At 49.5% G+C, this 19,136-nt stretch overlaps 1 protein-coding gene across 1 annotated transcript; it reads left to right on the top strand.

The window, feature by feature from the left end:
• The first annotated feature begins 2,449 nt into the window (after positions 1–2,449).
• Positions 2,450–17,389, top strand: SLC16A4 (solute carrier family 16 member 4). The gene is made up of 9 exons (XM_077789009.1): positions 2,450–2,483; positions 2,653–2,774; positions 3,733–3,865; positions 4,567–4,710; positions 6,936–7,097; positions 7,616–8,158; positions 10,706–10,917; positions 12,609–12,702; positions 17,247–17,389. The coding sequence occupies exons 1-9, from the start codon at positions 2,450–2,452 to the stop codon at positions 17,387–17,389; spliced, it is 1,587 nt and encodes a 528-aa protein (XP_077645135.1).
• Positions 17,390–19,136: the final 1,747 nt, after the last annotated feature.

Here is a 19,136-nt window from a genome sequence, read left to right as displayed (position 1 = left end):
TTTAAGGGTGATTCCTTTGTTCACAAGTCATGCTTTTCATGACTCAGTGTCCAAGAGCATCCGGATGTCCGTAATTCTTTGCTTTTTATTGTCTTGTAATTGTCCTAACTGTAAACTTTATTACTCTAATTGTATTATTTTTTTTACAACCATTTTATTATTATTAAACTTTTAAAATTTTAAAAACCAAGTGATTGGCGTTTTTCACAGTGTACACGGCTGCTCTGCCCAGCTGCAGAACACCAAATTTTCCAGCCTGTCCCCCCTCAGCAACGCAGTTCCCAGCCAAGGGCCCTGCAGGATGGGCAGGACCATGTCGAAGACCGCCGTAGGTCGGGAGTGAAAAAACTTCTCCAACCCGAGCTTCCAAAGAAAGGCTCAGCAGTCTCTGTTGCTCGGTCTCAAGGCAGGTTATTGCAAATTATCTAAAAGATTTTCTCCTGGGGCTGCTGTGGTTTGCTCAGAGCTCAGGCAGAGGCACACACACACCCTGACATCCTCTCTGACCCCGACTGCTTCTTCTCTCCCGCCCAGGGCTGCTGCTGTCTTTTATATGGGACATTACGTGTTACATGTTCACAGTTTTTCCCAATGCCTATTACCTATATTAAATGGTGATTTTCTATCTTTTATATGGTACATTACGTGTTACATGGTTACAGTTTTTCCCAATGCCTATTACCTATATTAAATGGTGATTTTCTATCTTTTATATGGTACATTACGTGTTACATGTTTGCAGTTTTTCCCCAATGCCTAGTACATCTATTAAATGGTGATTTTCTATTTTTTATATGGTACATTACGTGTTACATGGTTACAGTTTTTCCCCAATGCCTATTACCTTTATTAAATGGTGCTTTTCTATCTTTTATATGGTACATTACGTGTGACATGGTTACAGTTTTTCCCAATGCCTATTACCTATATTAAATGGTGATTTTCTACTCTAAACCAATCTGTGAGTGCCAACATCACCAAGAACATGGAGGTGAGGAAGGAGAAAGAGGGAGAACAGGGCAGGCCCAAATCCCAAATCCATCTTAAACCCTCTGACCCCCATGTACAAAACCAAAACCTCCCTGTACAGCACTCAAAAATTCTTCCCTCTACTTTGTGACTACTTCTACTATAATATCTAAACTTTTGTGACTTCTTGTTCTTCCTGCAAGGTTGGTAACTCATTCCATGGCTCAAACCCAAAATCACAGCTGTTTCCAGCTGTGCCAGGGTCTCAAATGCTTCTGACCTGGGCACGGAACATCCCAAAATGTCTGAGGGACATTCTGAGTTCCGACAGGACCAGGCTCTGCTCCTCGCAGCCAGCAGAGCCCCGGGCCGGGCTCGGTCCAGCCCAGCGCTGCCAGCCCGGCTCTGCTCGGGCGGGACCCGGAGCTTTCCCCGGGTTCCAACTTCGCAGCCTCCCCCTCCTTTTCCTTCCCAACAGGATTTCTGCTCCAAACGCTCCGGGTTTCCTGTTCCCAGCTGGGGAAGGGGAGGGACTCTCGCCTTGGGGCCTCAGAAGCCGAGCTCTGCCTCCAGAGAGGAGGAGGAGGAGGAGGAGGAGGAGGAAGAGGAGGAGGAGGAGGATGGGCTCTGTCCCCCGTCGGGCTCCGTGTCCTGCTCAGCACAGACAGCACCACCCTCACCCCATGGAATGAAGGAGCAGCCTCTGGGGTGCTAAATCAGGAAAGGGGGATTTAATCTCTGCAGCAAATGAAGATCCTCTGAAGAGATTCCTCTTTGCTGCCGACTGCTCCGGGGAGGATTTCCAGCATGCAGGGCGGTAAGGAAAAGTTCCAGGATCATCACCCCGGCTGCCCCTCGGGCGGGATCCTGAGGCGCGGGGGGGATGAGGGATGGAAGGGAGACAAGCAGAAAAAGCTGGAGTAGGAAAAGCTCGCAGAGAGCTCCGAGGTGGATCCAGACAGGCAGTGCGTGACCGCTGGGCTTGTGGCACAGCCCAAACTGCTAAAGTGGCGCTGAGGCTCTCACCCGCCCTTAGAGCTGAAGTGCTTACAGTCATTTGGAGAGGATGAGAGAGAATATTGAACCGTTTCCACACCGGGACAATTGGAATTGTCAGAAAGTCTGGTGCAAGCATCACCCGAGTGAGCGCGGTGTGGTGTCTGCCCCAGCCGCAGCCGCGGGGCTCCGGGGCAGCGCTGCCTGCCCGGGAATGGGAACGGGAATGAGAACGGGAATGGGAACGGGAATGGGAATGGGAATGGGAACGGGAACAGGAACGGGACTGGGAATGGGAATGGGAATGGGAATGGGAATGGCAATGGGAATGGCAATGGGAACGGGAATGGGAACGGGAACGGGAACGGGAATGGGAACGGGAACGGGAATGGGGACAGGAATGGGAACAAGAATGGGAATGAGAATGGGAATGGGAATGGGAATGGGAATGGGAACGGGAACGGGAATGGGAATGGGAGTAGGAATGGGAACGGGAATAGGAGTAGGAATGGGAACAGGTATGGGAACAGGTATGGGAACAGAAATGGGAACAGCAATGGGAACGGGAACGGGAATGGGAATGGGAATGGGAATGGGAATGGGAATGGGAATGGGAACGGGAATGGGAACAGCAATGGGAACTGAGCAGTGGAAGGTGTTAACCTGTCCTGACGTTCTCACCAGCAGGGGAGGGGAAGGAGGATGAAGAGCTGGAGGCTCCGGAGGCTCCGTCAGCTGGGAAGAGCCGAGGCACAGCAGCAGCAGCAGCCAGAGGGTGGGCGTGGGGAGTGGTGTTCCACTTCTTCCTGGTAAGGGGGAATGAAGCAAACCCTCCCCGAGCTGGGGCTGGGGGGTCTCAGCCTCGCTCAGAGCACGGGACAGGCTGACCCAACCATCCCAGGCACACCCCAGGCACACCCCAGGCACGCCATTCCCTTTGGGATGCCTCCTGTAAATGTCTCAGTGACTGACAGGAGCATCCCCTTGCCAGGATTATTTTCCCTGCTCAAAAACATCCCCACAGGGGTGTCAAACCCCAAAGGACTGTCCTGTCCCTTCAGCAAGGGCGTGACCCCACCTCGGGCAGTGAGGTGGGAGCCACTCTCGGGTACTCCCTGGGAGGACCTGGCACCTCAACACCACTTAAAGCCACGAATTCCCTGTGCTCTAGGATTCAGTGATGAATCAAGGAATTGTGAAGCTTGGAGAAGACCTTTAAAGTCACTGAGTCCAACTATAAAGAAGGCACCATCCTCCCAAGCTAGGAAAGTTTCCCTCCCTTCAAATCCATCCGGAGTAACTCGCTGCCAATCATTAACCACCTGCCACAGGGAGACAACAGGAGTTAAAATTCAGGACACGAACTGTCTGTCCTTTGCCCCTGAGGTAGAGAAATCCTGGGAAACTGTCCCAGTTAACATTCATCCCCGCTGCCCTCATCCCCTCATCACCTCTCAGTGATCTCCAAACGGATCCATTTTGACTATTGCTGCAGTACAAAAAAGTAACTTCAAAGGTAAAAGCATCCTACAAGAGCTGAGCTCTAGGGTTGCTTTGTTCCTTTCGTTTGGAAAATCAGTTTGCAGAGGGTTTTCTGAGGATCTGCAGCATGGCCACGACCAGCCCACCCTGGCTGGCATTCCCCAGCACCAAGTTCAAGTGTCCCGGTTTGTTCCTCCCACACCACCACAAAAGAAGCAGAAGGAAAAGCTTTTCCTCCCTTCCCAATGCCCTGTGGCACCTCACCTCCACCCCCTCTCAACTCAGGTCAATGTGCTCGTGATGGGGATGCTGAAGACCTTTGGGATCTTCTTCGTGGCTTTCCAAGAGGAGGTGGGGGGATCTTCGGAGCAGGTCAGCTGGATCGGCTCCATCATGTCCTCCCTGCGCTTCCTCGGAGGTGAGATGCTGTCCCAGGGCTTGGGGCACGGCTGCAGCCTCTGTCTGCCCTGGGGGCACTGAGGGGGCTCTGTGCATCCAATTCCCATCCCAGACTGCTCCAAACTGGACGTGGCTGGCACCCACACGTGCCTGAGCAGGAATAAATGTGCTCTAAATACTGAGCCATTCAGATGGGATAGGGGGAGGAAGTTGGAAATTGGGAAGAAATGCTTTCCTGGGAGGGTGGCACAGGGTGCCCAGAGCAGCTGTGGCTGCCCCTGGATCCCTGGGAGTGTCCAAGGCCAGGCTGGATGGGGCTGGGAGCAACCTGGGATGGTGGAAGGTGTCCCAGCCATGGCAGGGGTGGGACTACATGAGCTTTAATGTTTCTTCCAACCCAGACCCTTCTGGAATCCCTGAACGTTGCTGTAGATTTATTGTACAACTCCAGAGCAAACAACACTCTTGTCCCAGCTGTGGAATATTTGGAGCTGCTGGGCATGGTGTGACTGAGGAAGGAGGCTCAGGAGAGCTGAACCTTTGGGCTTTGCCTCCTTCCCTGCCCCACTCCCTGAGCTCCCAGGGTACAGGCAAAGCCTCTCTCCTGAACATTAACCCTTCCCCGTCACCCCCTGCCACCCCCTGCCTCCCGAGGCTCCCCAGGGGTCCCAAAGCAGGCTCTGAGCCCTCAGGCTGACCGTGTCCCTGTTTCCCTTGCAGCCCCGCTGGTGTCCGTGGTGTGCCAGCGCCTGGGGGAGCGGCCGGTCTCCATCCTCGGCGCCGGGCTGGTGGCCGGGGGCTGCCTGCTCAGCACTCAGGCCACCAGTGTCCCCTTCCTCTGCTTCTCCATGGGATTCCTGCTGGGTGAGACGGGCAGGAGCAGGAAATCAGCTCCTTCAGCCTTGGGGAAGGACTGCAGGGGGAGCAGCCAAGGGGTTGTTCAGCTGGAGAAGGAGCCTGGGGTGATCAGGGACAGGACCCAAGGAAGGAGCTGTGTTGGGTTTGGGATGGGTATCAGGAAAGGTTCTTCCCCAGAGGTGCTGGCACTGCCCAGGCTCCCAGGGAATGGGCACAGCCCGAGGCTGCCAGAGCTGCAGGAGAGTTTGGACAGCGCTGCCAGGGGTGCTCAGGGTGGGATTGTTGGGGTGTCTGTGGGATTGGACTGGATGATCCTGCTGGGTCCTTGCCACTCAGGACATTCTGTGCTTCTGTGAACCTTCAGTGCCAAAGCATCCCCAGCTCCTTTCTGTGAGACTGTGTGAACTCCCAAAGCTTCATGCTCAGAATAAAACACCAGTTTCAATATTCCAGTCCCAACTAACCTTGATTTTTTTTCCTGGACCTACACAGATCCTGGCCTTTTAAAATCCCTTATAAAAGGGCAGAGCCCCCAATCCCCCAGACACCAAACCCCACCCACCAAATCTTGCTCTCCCCTGACTGTGAGAGCAGAAATCCTCTCCTTTCAGCCTGGGAATGCTGCAGAGCCAGGGACTGCCAGCTTGGGATAGCAGGACAGCAATCCCTACACGGGAACCCCTTTCTGGGACTGCAAGGGGTTTGTGCCTTCCCTTGGCCTCGGTGGGAGTTTCTGAGGAGGAGATCTCCGGGGTGGGTTTCTGCAGCCTGCACAAGGCAGATTTGCTGGGTCAGAGACATCTCTGCCATGGGACACCACGAGCCTCTGTGCTGGGAGCCTCTTATTCCCATTTTCCCTCTCCCCACAGGGATGGGTTTTTCCTGATGGAGTCTCTCTGTGGTGGCAGTCTCTTATTCCCATTTTCCCTCTCCCCACAGGGATGGGGTTTTCCTGATGGAGTCTCTCTGTGATGGGAGCCTCTTATTCCCATTTTTCCCCTTTCCACAGGGACGGGTTTTTCCTGATGGAGTCTCTCTGTGGTGGCAGTCTCTTACTCCCATTTTCCCTCTCCCCAGAGGGATGGGGTTTTCCTGATGGAGTCTCTCTGTGGTGGCAGTCTCTTACTCCCATTTTTCCTCCCCACAGGGATGGGGTTTTCCTGATGGAGTCTCTCTGTGGTGGCAGTCTCTTATTCCCATTTTTCCTCCCCACAGGGATGGGTTTTTCCTGATGGAGTCTCTCTGTGGTGGCAGTCTCTTATTCCCATTTTCCCTCTCCCCACAGGGATGGGGTTTTCCTGATGGAGTCTCTCTGTGGTGGCAGTCTCTTATTCCCATTTTCCCTCTCCCCACAGGGATGGGTTTTTCCTGATGGAATCTCTCTGTGGTGGCAGTCTCTTATTCCCATTTTTCCTCCCCACAGGGATGGGGTATTGTAAATGCAGGCGAACCCAATAGGAAGAAATGACAATGTCTGACTTAATTCAGAAGGCTGAATTATTTCTTTATTATAACTATGTTAAAATACATTAATATATTATATAAAAGGAGAATACTAAAACTATATGCTACTTTCTCTAACTCTCTCCCAACTCATGACCCCTCTCGAGAGTCCAGCCCCAGGTGGGTTGGATTAGCCATCAGGCTCAAACAATCCTCACTAGAATCTAATCAAGCACTCACCCCAGGTAAACAATTCTCTAAACACATTCCACATAAGGAAGAAATGGAGCAGAAATAGAAATTGTTTTCCCTTTCATTTCTCTCTGTGCACCTCTATAAAAAATCCTAAGAGGGAGAGAAATGTGCTTGCCACAATGGGGTTTGCCTGATGGAGTCTCTCTGTGGTGGCAGTCTCTCATTCCCATTTTCCTTTTCCCCACAGGGATGGGGTTTTCCTGATGGAGTCTCTCTGTTTTGGGAGCCTCTTATTCCCATTTTCCTTTTCCCCACAGGGATGGGGTTTTCCTGATGGAGTCTCTCTGTGGTGGCAGTCTCTTACTCCCATTTTTCCTCCCCAGAGGGATGGGTTTTTCCTGATGGAGTCTCTCTGTGGTGGCAGTCTCTTATTCCCATTTTTCCTCCCCACAGGGATGGGTTTTCCTGATGGAGTCTCTCTGTGGTGGCAGTCTCTTATTCCCATTTTCCCTCTCCCCACAGGGATGGGGTTTTTCCTGATGGAGTCTCTCTGTGGTGGCAGTCTCTTACTCCCATTTTCCCTCTCCCCACAGGGATGGGCTTTGCCTGCCTGTACCAGGCGGCCGCGGTGATGACGGCCAAGCGCTGCCGCGCTCGCCTGGCCTTCTGCAGCGCCCTGGCCCGCTCTGGGATGGGGCTGACCTTCCTGATGGCTCCCTTCACTCAGCTCCTCCTCGAGGCCTACGGCTGGCAAGGTGAGGCATCTCCTGTTCCTTCCCATCCATCACCTCTGAGAGGGAATCTGGGGAGATATGGAGGCTCCAAGAGGCTCTTCTTAAAAATTCAGCACACTGAGGAATAACTCTGCCTCTTCTAGGATAATCTGGGGACATCTTGTTAATAATTAAACATTTAATCACTCATTAAAATCAAAGCACAGACCTCAGAAATCGAAACCAGAAATCCCTAATTTTACTGCAGTGATTCAAGACCATCTTGAAGGTCCATCATGACTTTAAATGAGGAAAAGCAAAAGATCCCAGAGATAGCTGTGGATTTGTTCTGTGCATCACAGCAAAATTAACTTCCAGCTAGACAAACAGGAATAAATATCCCTGTTTTGTTAACTCCTCCATAAGGAGACAGCAAACTCCCTTCTCATGGCAGAACTTCCTCCATAGTCAGTGAAAACCACACCTTGTTCCACAAAGGCCATTTCCTGCTGCTCCTCTCTTTCCAATCAAGAAAAAAAACACTTTTTCCCTTCCCTCAGGTACTCTGCTGATTTTTGGAGGCATCATGCTGAACCTGGTGCCTTCCAGCATGTTGCTGTGGCCCGTCAGCCCCCAACCGCCCCGGGAATCTGCCAAAAATCAACACCAGGGCTCTTCAGTGGCAAAGAAGGACCCAGAAACTCCTGGTGGATGTTCAGATGGAAGCAGTCCCAGGGAATTACAGCTTCTCTGTGAACAGGAGGCTCCCACCACAGAGAGACTCGTGGTGCCCCATGGCACAGATGTCTCTGAGCCAGCAGATCCGCCTGCCTTGGGAAGGTTGCAGAAACCCACCCTGGAAATATCCTCAGAAACGCCCACCGAGGCCACGGAAAGCCACAAACCCCTCACAGCCTCCAAAAAGGAACCTTCTCAGCCTCTCCTGGACTTCTCCCCACTGAAGGATCCCGTTTTCTTCGTTTTCACCTGGTCTTTCCTGTTCAGCCACTTGGCCTATTTCGTGCCCTTCTTCCACCTGGTGGCGAGGGCCAGGACGCTGGGCATGAGCAGCAGGGACGGCTCCTACCTGATCGCCGTGGCTGGTAGGCACAGGGATCCTTCACCCCCACAGCTCGCACAGAAACACCCCCAGCTCTGCCAAAAAACGGCCCCAGATGTGTCCTGGCACGGATCCTCCTGGCACAGGTTGAGTCCTCACCCCACCGGGGTGCTTCTCCCGGTGCCAGTGGGTGATCCCACACCCTCCCTGCTCCCACAACCCCAAATCTCTGCCCACCACGATCCCTGCTGTGCTCAAAGCCACAAGCCACCAGAACCCAGGGGTGCAGCCAAAACCCTCCACTTTGACCCAAAAGGGAGAAATTCAATATTGGGGGAAAACTCCCTACATGAATGTGGATCCAGGGATTTGGATTTGGCACATCCACCTCCAAGTGGGGAATAAATAAGGCACATTCCCAAAATCCCAACCCATGCCCAGATCCAGGGATTTGGATTTGGCACAACCACCTCCAAGTGGGGAATAAATAAGGCACATTCCCAAAATCCCAACCCATGCCCAGATCCAGGGATTTGGATTTGGCACATCCACCTCCAAGTGGGGAACAAACAAGGCACATTCCCCAAAATCCCAACCCATGCCCAGATCCAGGGATTTGGATTTGGCACATCCACCTCCAAGTGGGGAATAAATAAGGCACATTCCCAAAATCCCAACCCATGCCCAGATCCAGGGATTTGGATTTGGCACATCCACCTCCAAGTGGGGAATAAACAAGGCACACTCCCCAAAACCCAAACTCATACCTGGTTATAAACCAGGATTAACATTAAAGCCATGCTGGGATAAAAAAGTGGCTCCAGCCTCAGTCAGCAGCAAGTATTTTATTGTAGAAAAATACATTTTATTTCTGCAGTGCTGGGGAATATTCAGCAGTGAGGGGTTGTCGAGGTGTTAGGAATCCCCAGGAATTAATGGGATATTTGGAATTAGGAGTGGGAGGGACACAGGGGTCAGTGGGACATGAGCTCACTCGAGAGCTCTTTGATCTTTGCTTCATAAAAATGTACCAAAAAATGTAAAAAACAACTCTCAAAAAACCCAAACTCTCAAAACCCCAACAACTAAATGGCTAATGAGCCTCTAAAATGTCTGGGTTTCTAGAAAACGCCTGGGTTTTTAGAAAAATTAAATTTTAGAATTTAAATAGAATTAATTATAGAAAAATTAAAAACTCAGCTGGATTTTTCTTCTTCATATTCAGCTTTTTCTCTTCAGCAAGTTCCTCTTTCCTGATTTAGGGCATTTCAGAGGGCAGACACCCAGGAGGGTGAAATTCCCCCCAAGGGAATTTTCCCAGAGCACTTTGGTGCCCTTGGGAAGAGCAGCAGAACGGAAAAGGGAAAAAAGCCAATCCCTGGATTTTGTAAGAGCCCAAAAACACCCGGAGCTTTTTGGCATTTCAGCCCTTTGTGGTCACGTCCTCACAATGAACAGGGAAAGTGGGATGTGACACAGCCAATAAAGGAAATAATACTGAGTAATAGAAATAAGTAATCTTAGAAAAATCACTAATAATAATTTAAAACCGTATAAATAAATACATAAAAATAATGGATATAATAATATAAAATAATACAAATAATTAATAGAATAAAATAAATAGAAGAATAAATTATATTAGGGTTAATATAAAAAATCAAGTGTAACACAAATAATGTGTAAAAAGAATACAAATATTAAAAAATACTGTAAAAGATAACTATATTAGAATATATAATATGCAATATCATATAACATATAGTAAAAATATAAAAATATAAAAAATATGCAAATTTTAAATAATATAGTAATGTGAAGATAAGTATAATTTCACTATATGAATTACAATTAATTATAGAAAATAATATAGTAATATAATATTAAAATATACTATAATAGGTCTATATATTATATTATATTATATTATATTATATTATATTATATTATATTATAAATACATAATATTAATAATATAATAATTTATGTAATTACTAATTTATGTAATTACTAATATAATATAATACAATTAATATAATATAATATAATATAATATAATATAATATAATATAATATAATATAATATAATATAATATAAACTAAACTATAATAGCAACAATATCAATAAAATATAAAATACTGTCAGTATCAATATAATACATATACTACAAATAATAATATAAAACACTATAAAGTATAGCTAAATTTATAATAATATCTAATAATTTATACTAATAAATTGAATAATATAAAATACTGTAAGTATCAATATAATACATACATTACGAATAATAAAAATAATCATAGAAAACACTATAAAGGATAGCTAAACTTATAGTATCAAATAGTTTATAGTTTATACTATCTAATAAATATAAAATATTCTAAGTATCAATATAATACATACATTACGAATAATAAAAATAATCATATAAAACACTGTAAAATATAGCTAAATTGATAATACCGAAGAATTTATCATTGACATTACCCAATAACTGTATGTGAAACAATGCCATCTGAAGTACGGGAAAGCATCCCAGCTGAGCGCTGCCCGGTGCCGCGGGGCTCTGAGCTGCCGTTCCCTCAGGCATCACGGAGATGCTGAGCCAGCTGCTCTCGGGCTGGGTGGCCGACCACGAGTGGCCCAAGAGGTACCAGCTCCACGTCACCTACCTGCTCCTCGGCGGGGTCACCAACCTGCTGGCGCCGCTGGCCACCACCTTCCCCCTGCTGCTCGCCTACGCCGTGGCCTTGGCCAGCTTCTGCGGGGCCTTCATGGCCCTGGTGCTGCCCGTGCTCGTGAGTCCTGCCGGGCAGGGGGACGGGGACAGGGGGACGGGGACAGGGGGACAGGGACAGGGACAGGGGGACAGGGACAGGGGGACAGGGGGACGGGGACAGGGGGACGGGGGGACAGAGGGACAGAGGGACGGGGACAGGGGGACAGGGGGACAGGGGGACAGAGGGACGGGGACAGGGGGACAGGGACAGGGGGACAGGGGGACAGGGACAGGGGGACAGAGAGACGGGGGGACAGAGGGACAGGGGGACAGGGGGGACAGGGGGGACAGGGGGGACAGAGGGACGGGGGGACAGGGGGACGGGGACAGGAGGACAGGGGGACAGGGACAGGGGGACAGGGGGGACAGGGGGGACAGGGGGACGGGGACAGGGGGACAGAGGGACAGAGGGGACAGTGGGGACCGAGGGACAGGGGGACAGGGGGACACAGAGGGGACAGGGGGGACAGGGGGGACACAGAGGGGACAGGGGGGACAGGGGGGACAGCGGGGACAGGGGGACAGGGAGACAGAGGGACAGGGGGGACAGAGGGACGGGGGGACAGGGGGACAGGGGGGACAGAGGGACAGGGGGGACACAGGGGGGACACAGGGGGGACAGAGGGACAGGGGGGACAGCGGGGACAGCAGGGAATGCCCAGCCGGGCATGGGGCAGGATCCAGGGAGAGCTCGGAGCCTACAGGGCTCCAGGAGATCCCCTCAGAGCCTAAAGGATTCCAGGAGATCCCCTCAGAGCCCCTTCCAGAGCCTAAAGGAGATCCAGGAGATCTCCTCAGAATTTTTGCAGAGCCTAAAGGGGCTTCAGAAGATCCCCTCAGAGCCCCTTGCAGAATTCCAAGAGATCCTCTCAGAGCCCCTTTAGGTACCTAAAGGAGATCCAGGAGATCCCCTCAGAGTTTTTTTAAGAGCCTAAAGAGGATCCAGGAGATCCCTTCAAAACCCCTTGCAGAGCCTAAAAGGGTTCCAGGAGATCCCCTCAGAATTTTTGCAGGTCCCAGAGGGGCTCCAGGAGATCTGGAGAAGGACTGGGGACAAGGGATGGAGGGACAGGACACAGGGAATGGCTCCCACTGCCAGAGGGCAGGGATGGATGGGAGATTGGGAAGGAATTGCTCCCTGTGAGTGTGGGCAGGCCTGGCACAGGTGCCCAGAGCAGCTGTGGCTGCCCCTGGATCTCTGGCAGTGCCCAAGGCCAGGCTGAATGGGGCTGGGAGCAGCCTGGGACAGTGGAAATTCCCTCTCTATGGCAGGGGTGCAATGGATGGGCTTTGAGGTCCCTTCCAACCCAAACCATTCCAGGATTCTCTGATCCAGGTGGGGAGGCACCATTACAATTTGGCATTTCTTTCTGGAAGGCATTCAGAGTTCCAAACTCCTTCCTCAAATCTGGGCAGCTGGAAGGCAGAGAAGCATCTCCCATCCCAGTAATTCCCACACCTGCCTTAGGGAGGCAAACGGGTTCCAGGCTAGATCAGACCTACAGGGGCAAAGTCCTCCCAGAGCTGCAGCTGAAGAGGAAATTCCCCAGAAAAAGAATTAAATTATCTCTTGTGCTTTAAAAAAAAAAAAAAAAAAAAAAAAAAAAAAAAAAGAAAGAAAAAAAAGAAAAAGAAAAATTCAATTAATCTGTTGTGCATATGCATTCCTATGAAGCCATTCACTAATTATCCATTTTGGTTTCCAAACAGGTGGATCTTGTGGGTGTGGAAAAGCTCCACAGCTACCTGGGGTTTGCTGCTTTCTTTGCAGGGATAGCAGCCATGGCAGGACCCCCTTTAGCAGGTAAGTGATGTTATATAAAACACACCCACCCCAGAAATCCAGGGATAAATCATGCTGCTGGTTCACTCTCCTACAGGGATCCATTCCAGGATGGGTTTTCTGTTCAGAGAGGAAAAAAAATCCAATTTCAGAAATGTATTTTTATAGACAGGCAACATTTTGCTTGAGAATTTGCAAAATCCAACCAGCAGCTTGGAAAATGCTGCCTGGAGTATTTAGAAAATGCTGCTTGGCAGGGTTTGGAAAATGCTGCCTGGAATATCTGGAAAATGCAGTGAAGCCCCATGTGCAGAGTTTAGCCCTGACCACAGCAGGACAACAAGCACATTACCAGGGATTTTACTCCCAGTAGTGATAAAATAACACTGAACTTGGACTGGAGGGGAAGCAAGGAGAGGAAGGGAAAGGAAGGACAGACTCAGCAAGATTCCCACCAGGCAGAGGCACTGAAACATCAGGAGAAGGCTCAGTAATCTCTTGTTTTGACAGAGATTACACAGCTCAGCCACCAGAGCTCTGGGCCCAGAGATAAGGAGCATGAAAAGCATTTGCTCTTCTCCCTCTGCCAGGAAAGCAAGGCAGCTGTGAGGATTTGGGAGATTTCAAGTGCTTAGAAATGAGTGTCCAGCCTCTGCTAAGGAGCAGGGGAATTGTCCTCCTCCAAACACCTTGGCCAGGACAAAACTTTGCCTTTCCTGCAGCCCAACAAGCCAACTGCTCCTGGGCTGAGTCCCCACAGGGGAGGGGGGATTCTGCCCTGCTCAGGTGAGACCCCACCTGCAGAGCTGCCCCAGCCCTGGGGAACAACAGCTGGAGGACCTGGAGCTGCTGGAGAGAGTCCAGAGGAGCCCATGGAGATCCTCCAAGGGCTGGAGCCAGGCTGGGAGAGCTGGGGGTGCTCCCCTGGAGAGGAGAAGGCTCCAGGGAGAGCTCAGAGCCCCTTGCAGTGCCCAGAGGGGCTCCAGGAGAGCTGGAGAGGGACTGGGGAGAAGGGATGGAGGGACAGGACACAGGGAATGGCTCCCACTGCCAGAGGACAGGGATGGATGGGATATCAGGAAGGAATTGTTCCCTGTGAGGGTGCTGAGGCCCTGGCACAGGGTGCCCAGAGAAGCTGTGGCTGCCCCTGGATCCCTGGGAGTGCCCAAGGCCAGGCTGGACAGGGCTTGGAGCAGCCTGGGACAGTGGGAGGTGTCCCTGACCATGGCAGGGGATGGAATGGGAGCAGCTTTAGGGTCCTTTCCAATCCAAATCATCATTTTTTGTTCCCTGCCCTCCAAATCAGCTCCTCCCAGCCTGCAGAGGCGCCTGGCTGGAAGCTGCTAAGGATTCTGTAAATTCCAGCTCCATGCAAAGTTTCAGCAATGCTGCTGTTCCACCAGCACAGGGAATTAATTTATATTCCCAATCAATATCCCTGGGCTGGTGATGTTCTTTCTGTCTGTAGATGCAATTTCAAGGAGCCAAAACATTTCATTGACAACGAGCTTCCCAGTGCCAGGGTGATGCAGAGCCTGGATTGCAGATCCTGCTGCTGGCACAAGGTGAACACTGAGCACACAGCAACCCCTCAGTCCCCTGAAGCCCCTGCCACAGGAACATCCAGCAGCAGCTCAGCAGCTGGGCTGTCTCATCCACACTCACACTGCAGTTCAAGTTCCATCCACCTGCAATAGATCTGCACTAATGGGAAGCCTTTTGCTTTCTGCAGTGGGTTTGTAAAGCAAGCAGGTTTCCTGCAAAAAGCTTTCCACAGAAATCAGGTTTAATGCAGGTGGGATAAATGAAGGCCAAATAATGCCAAGAAGCAAAACAATTCCTCATCCAACTCCTGATCCAGCAGAGCAAAATGGAAACAATCCAGAGCTCAGGATCCAGCCTTGGGGCCCAAGATAAATTCTGCAAATCTCTCTTGCAATGGAGTTTTAAGTGTGAAAACTGAGCGAGACCAAAATCTCCTGATGAAGTGTCCAAAACCATCTGCTCCTTGCAGACAGCAGGATTTAAGTGCTCTGAGAGACCCTGGTGCTCTCACCTCCCAAAAACCTTGAGTTTACAACTACAATTTCATCAAACTCAAGTGCTTTTATGCAGCGGAAATAATGATAACAGATAATGAGAACTGCAAAGGTTAAAACTGTCTAATTTGCATATCAGACCAAACCCTAATGCAAGGAAAAGGTGACTTACCTGCAAATCTGTTCAGCTGAAAGCCCTGAAATCCAGGGGCAGCTGGCAGGACCCAAAGGGAAAGTTTGGAGTCTCCATCACAGCTCCCCATCCACTGGCACCTCTGGATGCTGCCACGCTGAAAAAACCCAGCCCAAACCAGAATAAACATTATTTTGGCAGCCACGAGCAAGCTGAGGAGAGAAAGGCACAGTTTATTTCCACAAGCAGTACAAATCACTGACTCAAAATGCAAAAGAGCTGAACCAAAGCATGTAACACAAATTCTAGAAGAGATTCCAGCCCCCAGAGCACGATCTCCAGTCCCAAGAAATTTGGGTGGTCAAAGGGGAGAGAGTGGTCAAAGTCACCCAAAAGCTCTGCTGGCACAAGTATTTAGATGTTTTCTAAATTTTACCTTTACCTTCCCACTGAATTTTGCTCCTCAGGGCATCAGAAATAAATAAAACTTCTGATTAAAGATCAGCAGTACCATTTAAACAGCCTGACCCAGCTGGCAGCACCAGCAGTGCTGGGAATGTTTAGTTTGGATTACATTGCTGGGATTTACCAGCATTCCTCACAGAACTGCTGCTTTGCTGGGGTTTGAACACCACAAGCTCCTAGTTCAGCTTTCTGCAGCAGGAGTGATTATTGTTTTGGAAATGAATTGGGAGCACAGAGACTGGAGTTGCTCCAAAAGGTTGGGGTGTGATGAAAGTTGATGGCTGTGCTGCCAATGAGGCAATGCTGGTAAATCCCACTGCACCTAAATCCCATTCAGCACCAAAAAAACCGAGGAAAATTAAAAAAAAAAATTAAGAAATATCCTGAAGGATATTTTAAGAAGAATTGCAATAAATCAGAGCTCAACTGGAGCACTCTGTCCTGTTCCTCTCACAAATAACTACGTCAGCATCCCCTCTCCAAATCCCAGAGACTTCCAGGCAGTGAAACCAGATCCCACCCCTGGGAATGAACCACTCCACAAGAACCTCAGGGTCATGGGAGAGTGTCCCAGTGCAGCACCACAGGATGGATCCCACCAGGGGCTGGATCCCACCAGGGGATGGATCCTGGATCCCACCAGGGGATGGATCCCACCAGGGGATGGAGCCCAACATGGGATGGATCCCACCAGGGGCTGGAGCCCACCAGGGGATGGATCCCACCAGGGGCTGGATCCCACCAGGGGCTGGATCCTGGATCCCACCAGGAGATGGATCCCACCACGGGATGGATCCCACCAGGGGCTGGATCCTCCTTTCCAGCTGCAGCTTCTCCAGCACGTGGCCCACAGGAATCCCTGAGGAGCAAACACAGGGACACCCCCTGGGACAGGAGGGAGCCAACAGAAACAGAAACTGGGCACGAGCAGCTTTTCCTGTGCTTTATAAAACCTTCCTGTGGAAATCTACAGCGGGGGAATGTCGGTGCCTCTGCTCCAGCACAGATCCCAAATTTTACTGGATCTCCCTTTCCCAGTGCCTGAGCCCAGGAGCTCAGGGACTGTGTCATGTCCCTTCCTGGGTTCAAGAACCCCAGGCTTGGGCCAGATCTGCTGTTGGTGTAAACCAGGGAAGCCCATGGATGTGTGCCTTCCGTGGATGTCTCCAGAGGAATTGCATTTCACACCAGCAGCAGATCTGGCTCAGCTGCTGCCCCACACCCACATTTGGGACTGGATTAGGGTTTTTATGTGCAGCAGCATCTCCCACCGCTTTGCAGATTTTAGATTCAAAGAGAGGAACTCTCCACCTTTCAAAGGACTGCCCAGAGCCTGGATGATTTGCCAGGACCAAACCCCTCCAACACTTGGAGGTCACTTTAAAAGGTGACCTGAATCCTCCAGACATTCCTGTGGCTCGATGGAATTCAGCTTTTCCTTTTAAGTCCTCCCAGAGCCACTTTCATCAAGTTCACTTCCAGATCCTGGCCTGGTGTCTCTCCTATTGGACAAAGGACATTAAGCTGGGTCTGCTCACAAGGAGACAAGGCTGGAGAAGGGGGTTTGCAGCCCAGATGTTGCAAATACCAACATGTGCAAGTGATTCCTTCAATCCAACGGGATCTTCCATCAGCTACTTTTGGCCCACTTACTTAAAACAGGAAAAAAAAAAAAATCAGGGATTAAATTCAATCAAATTAAACACCATGTCCACTACAATGATCAAAGCTGGCTCTGGGAAAAATGACCTGCATGTCATTTCCTCACAGGAAATGCTGCCCAGGAAGAGTTAAAATAATTTAAGGAAAATATCTGAGCAATTCTTAGATGAGAACACACATCCTTTGCCTCCCGCCCACCTCCTCAAATGATTTTTTTTTCACTGAGAAAAATCCCACTGCTTTAATAACAACCTTCTCTCCTGCAGGGTGGCTCTATGACTACACCCAGACCTACGTCTGCTCCTTCCTCTTTGCTGGAGCCTGTGCTCTCATCTCACCTATCTCCTTCTTCTTCGAGCCCGCAGCCCAAAAATGGAAGCTAAAAAAAGCCACTTTGAACACGAGCTGAAGTTTAAAGGCTGGGCTTTGATCACATCTGAACTGGGAAGGATCAACAGCAGCAACGCCGAAAATTGGAATTTTTGGATGTCACATTCAGTTTGGAAACCTGGATATTTGTCCTGATTAAAGCCATCTGAGAAATGCACAGTGTGAAGTGTATGGGAAAAATGCAGGCCATGGCCTGGGTTTCACAGTGCTGGGTTTTTCTGCCTCTCAGATTTAATCCTCAGCTCTGTCCTTCCCAGAGCAGAGCTGACTCACTCACCTCGTGGGATGAGCAGCCAGGGAGCTCCCAGTGCCAGAGATTTCAGCTCGTTCTATTCAGACACAAACAGGCCCTGGGGAGGGATGAAGGCAGGGACAGGGAGGTCAGGGTGACACTTCCATGAGGATCAGCTGCTCCAGGAGCCCCTCTCTTGGGGGGAAGGATGCTGCAGTGGGGCCATTCCACACCCCAGGCACTGTTACTGCCACAGCACAGAGGACCTGGAAAGAAAACCAGTTTTAATTAAAGCCAGAACCACAACACAGCAAAGTCAGAGACTAAACCCGCCCCTCTCCAGCTTCCCAGCCAGCCAGAGACTCCCAGAGATTCCATGCACACACAGAGGCAGCTCCAGGGCTGAGCCTGGATTCACCCAGCATGCCAAAGATTGAATTTGGATGGGTAAGACATAACACAGCAGCCTGGACTTTCCTTCCAGTAGTGAAGGTGCAATTTTTTTAAATTTGGTATTTGAAATTATTATGTCAACCTGGGATATTCATTCCAGCCAATGGCATTATCCTTTTTACCTTCCCCTTTTTTAATTATTAAGGAGATTTAATTATGCTATTTTTTTTCTTACCCCTTTTATTCCTCGTCCCTTTTTTTTAATATTAAGGCAGCAAGAGAGTTGTTTCCCCTCATTTAAACTGTGAAAAGGGTTATTTCAAGCCCAAAATGAGGTGGTCTATATTTAATAAAAAGCTCCAGAATATTGTAAGTTTCAAGGAGCTCCAACAAAGTCACAGATAGATGATGGGCTATCAATAGTCATCAATAAACAAAAGTCATCAATAGATGATGGGCCAAACCCAGCAGTTACACAATTCCACAGTGCCATAGAAATTCTGCTTAAATGAGGGGAAAATTACAGGGAAAGGGGAATGTCAGTGCTACAAATCAGTTTGTTTTCCTTATGCTGTTTCACAGCTTCTCCCAGGAACCTGCAAGCAGCAAGTGCTTTGGGAATGTTCCTTTTCCACTGTAACCATCATCCCTTTACAGCAGAAACCTCAGCATCCAGCACTCTGTGACTGGGATGGACCAGCGAGTATCAGTGAGGATTCCCAGGGGGGCATTTGCCAAGGCACCAAGATTTCTGGATAAGATTATTATTTCTGAAGTGTTTAAGGCACTGGGAGTTGCAGGGGGATGAATCCTACTGAGCCAATCCTGCACTGAGGCCTCAGCCAAGCCCTTCTGCAGCAGGGACAAAGCTTTCATTTAAAAAAAAAATCGAGTTTTCACCTCATGAAACAATAAAGTTCCTCACTCTCACCAACTCAAACACTACCAGCAGCTTTGGTTTGCTGCTGTAACAGGAACCATGTGGGAGCCTCGCCTTCAAGTTTTCCAGTCCTAAAGCTTTAGGATTCTAGCATTTCTTTCTGGAAGGCATTTTAGGATTTTAGCTTTTTTCTGCATCTCCCTAAGAGCAGCTGTGCTTTTGGCTTTTGACAGAGTGGGATCAAAGCTCTGTGGGGATGGA

This window comes from Lonchura striata, chromosome 30, assembly GCF_046129695.1.
Source record: "Lonchura striata isolate bLonStr1 chromosome 30, bLonStr1.mat, whole genome shotgun sequence".
Lineage (NCBI taxonomy): Eukaryota > Metazoa > Chordata > Aves > Passeriformes > Estrildidae > Lonchura > Lonchura striata.
The sequence above is the reverse complement of the archived record's forward strand: the minus strand, read 5'-3'. Positions and strand labels throughout refer to the sequence as shown.

Coding starts and splice junctions, on each gene's coding strand:
- SLC16A4 (XM_077789009.1), top strand. CDS start 2,450: ATGGGAACGGGAATAGGAGTAGGAATGGGAACAG. Junction 3,866..4,566: donor CTCCCTGCGCTTCCTCGGAG/GTGAGATGCTGT, acceptor TTTCCCTTGCAG/CCCCGCTGGTGTCCGTGGTG. Junction 4,711..6,935: donor CTCCATGGGATTCCTGCTGG/GTGAGACGGGCA, acceptor CTCTCCCCACAG/GGATGGGCTTTGCCTGCCTG.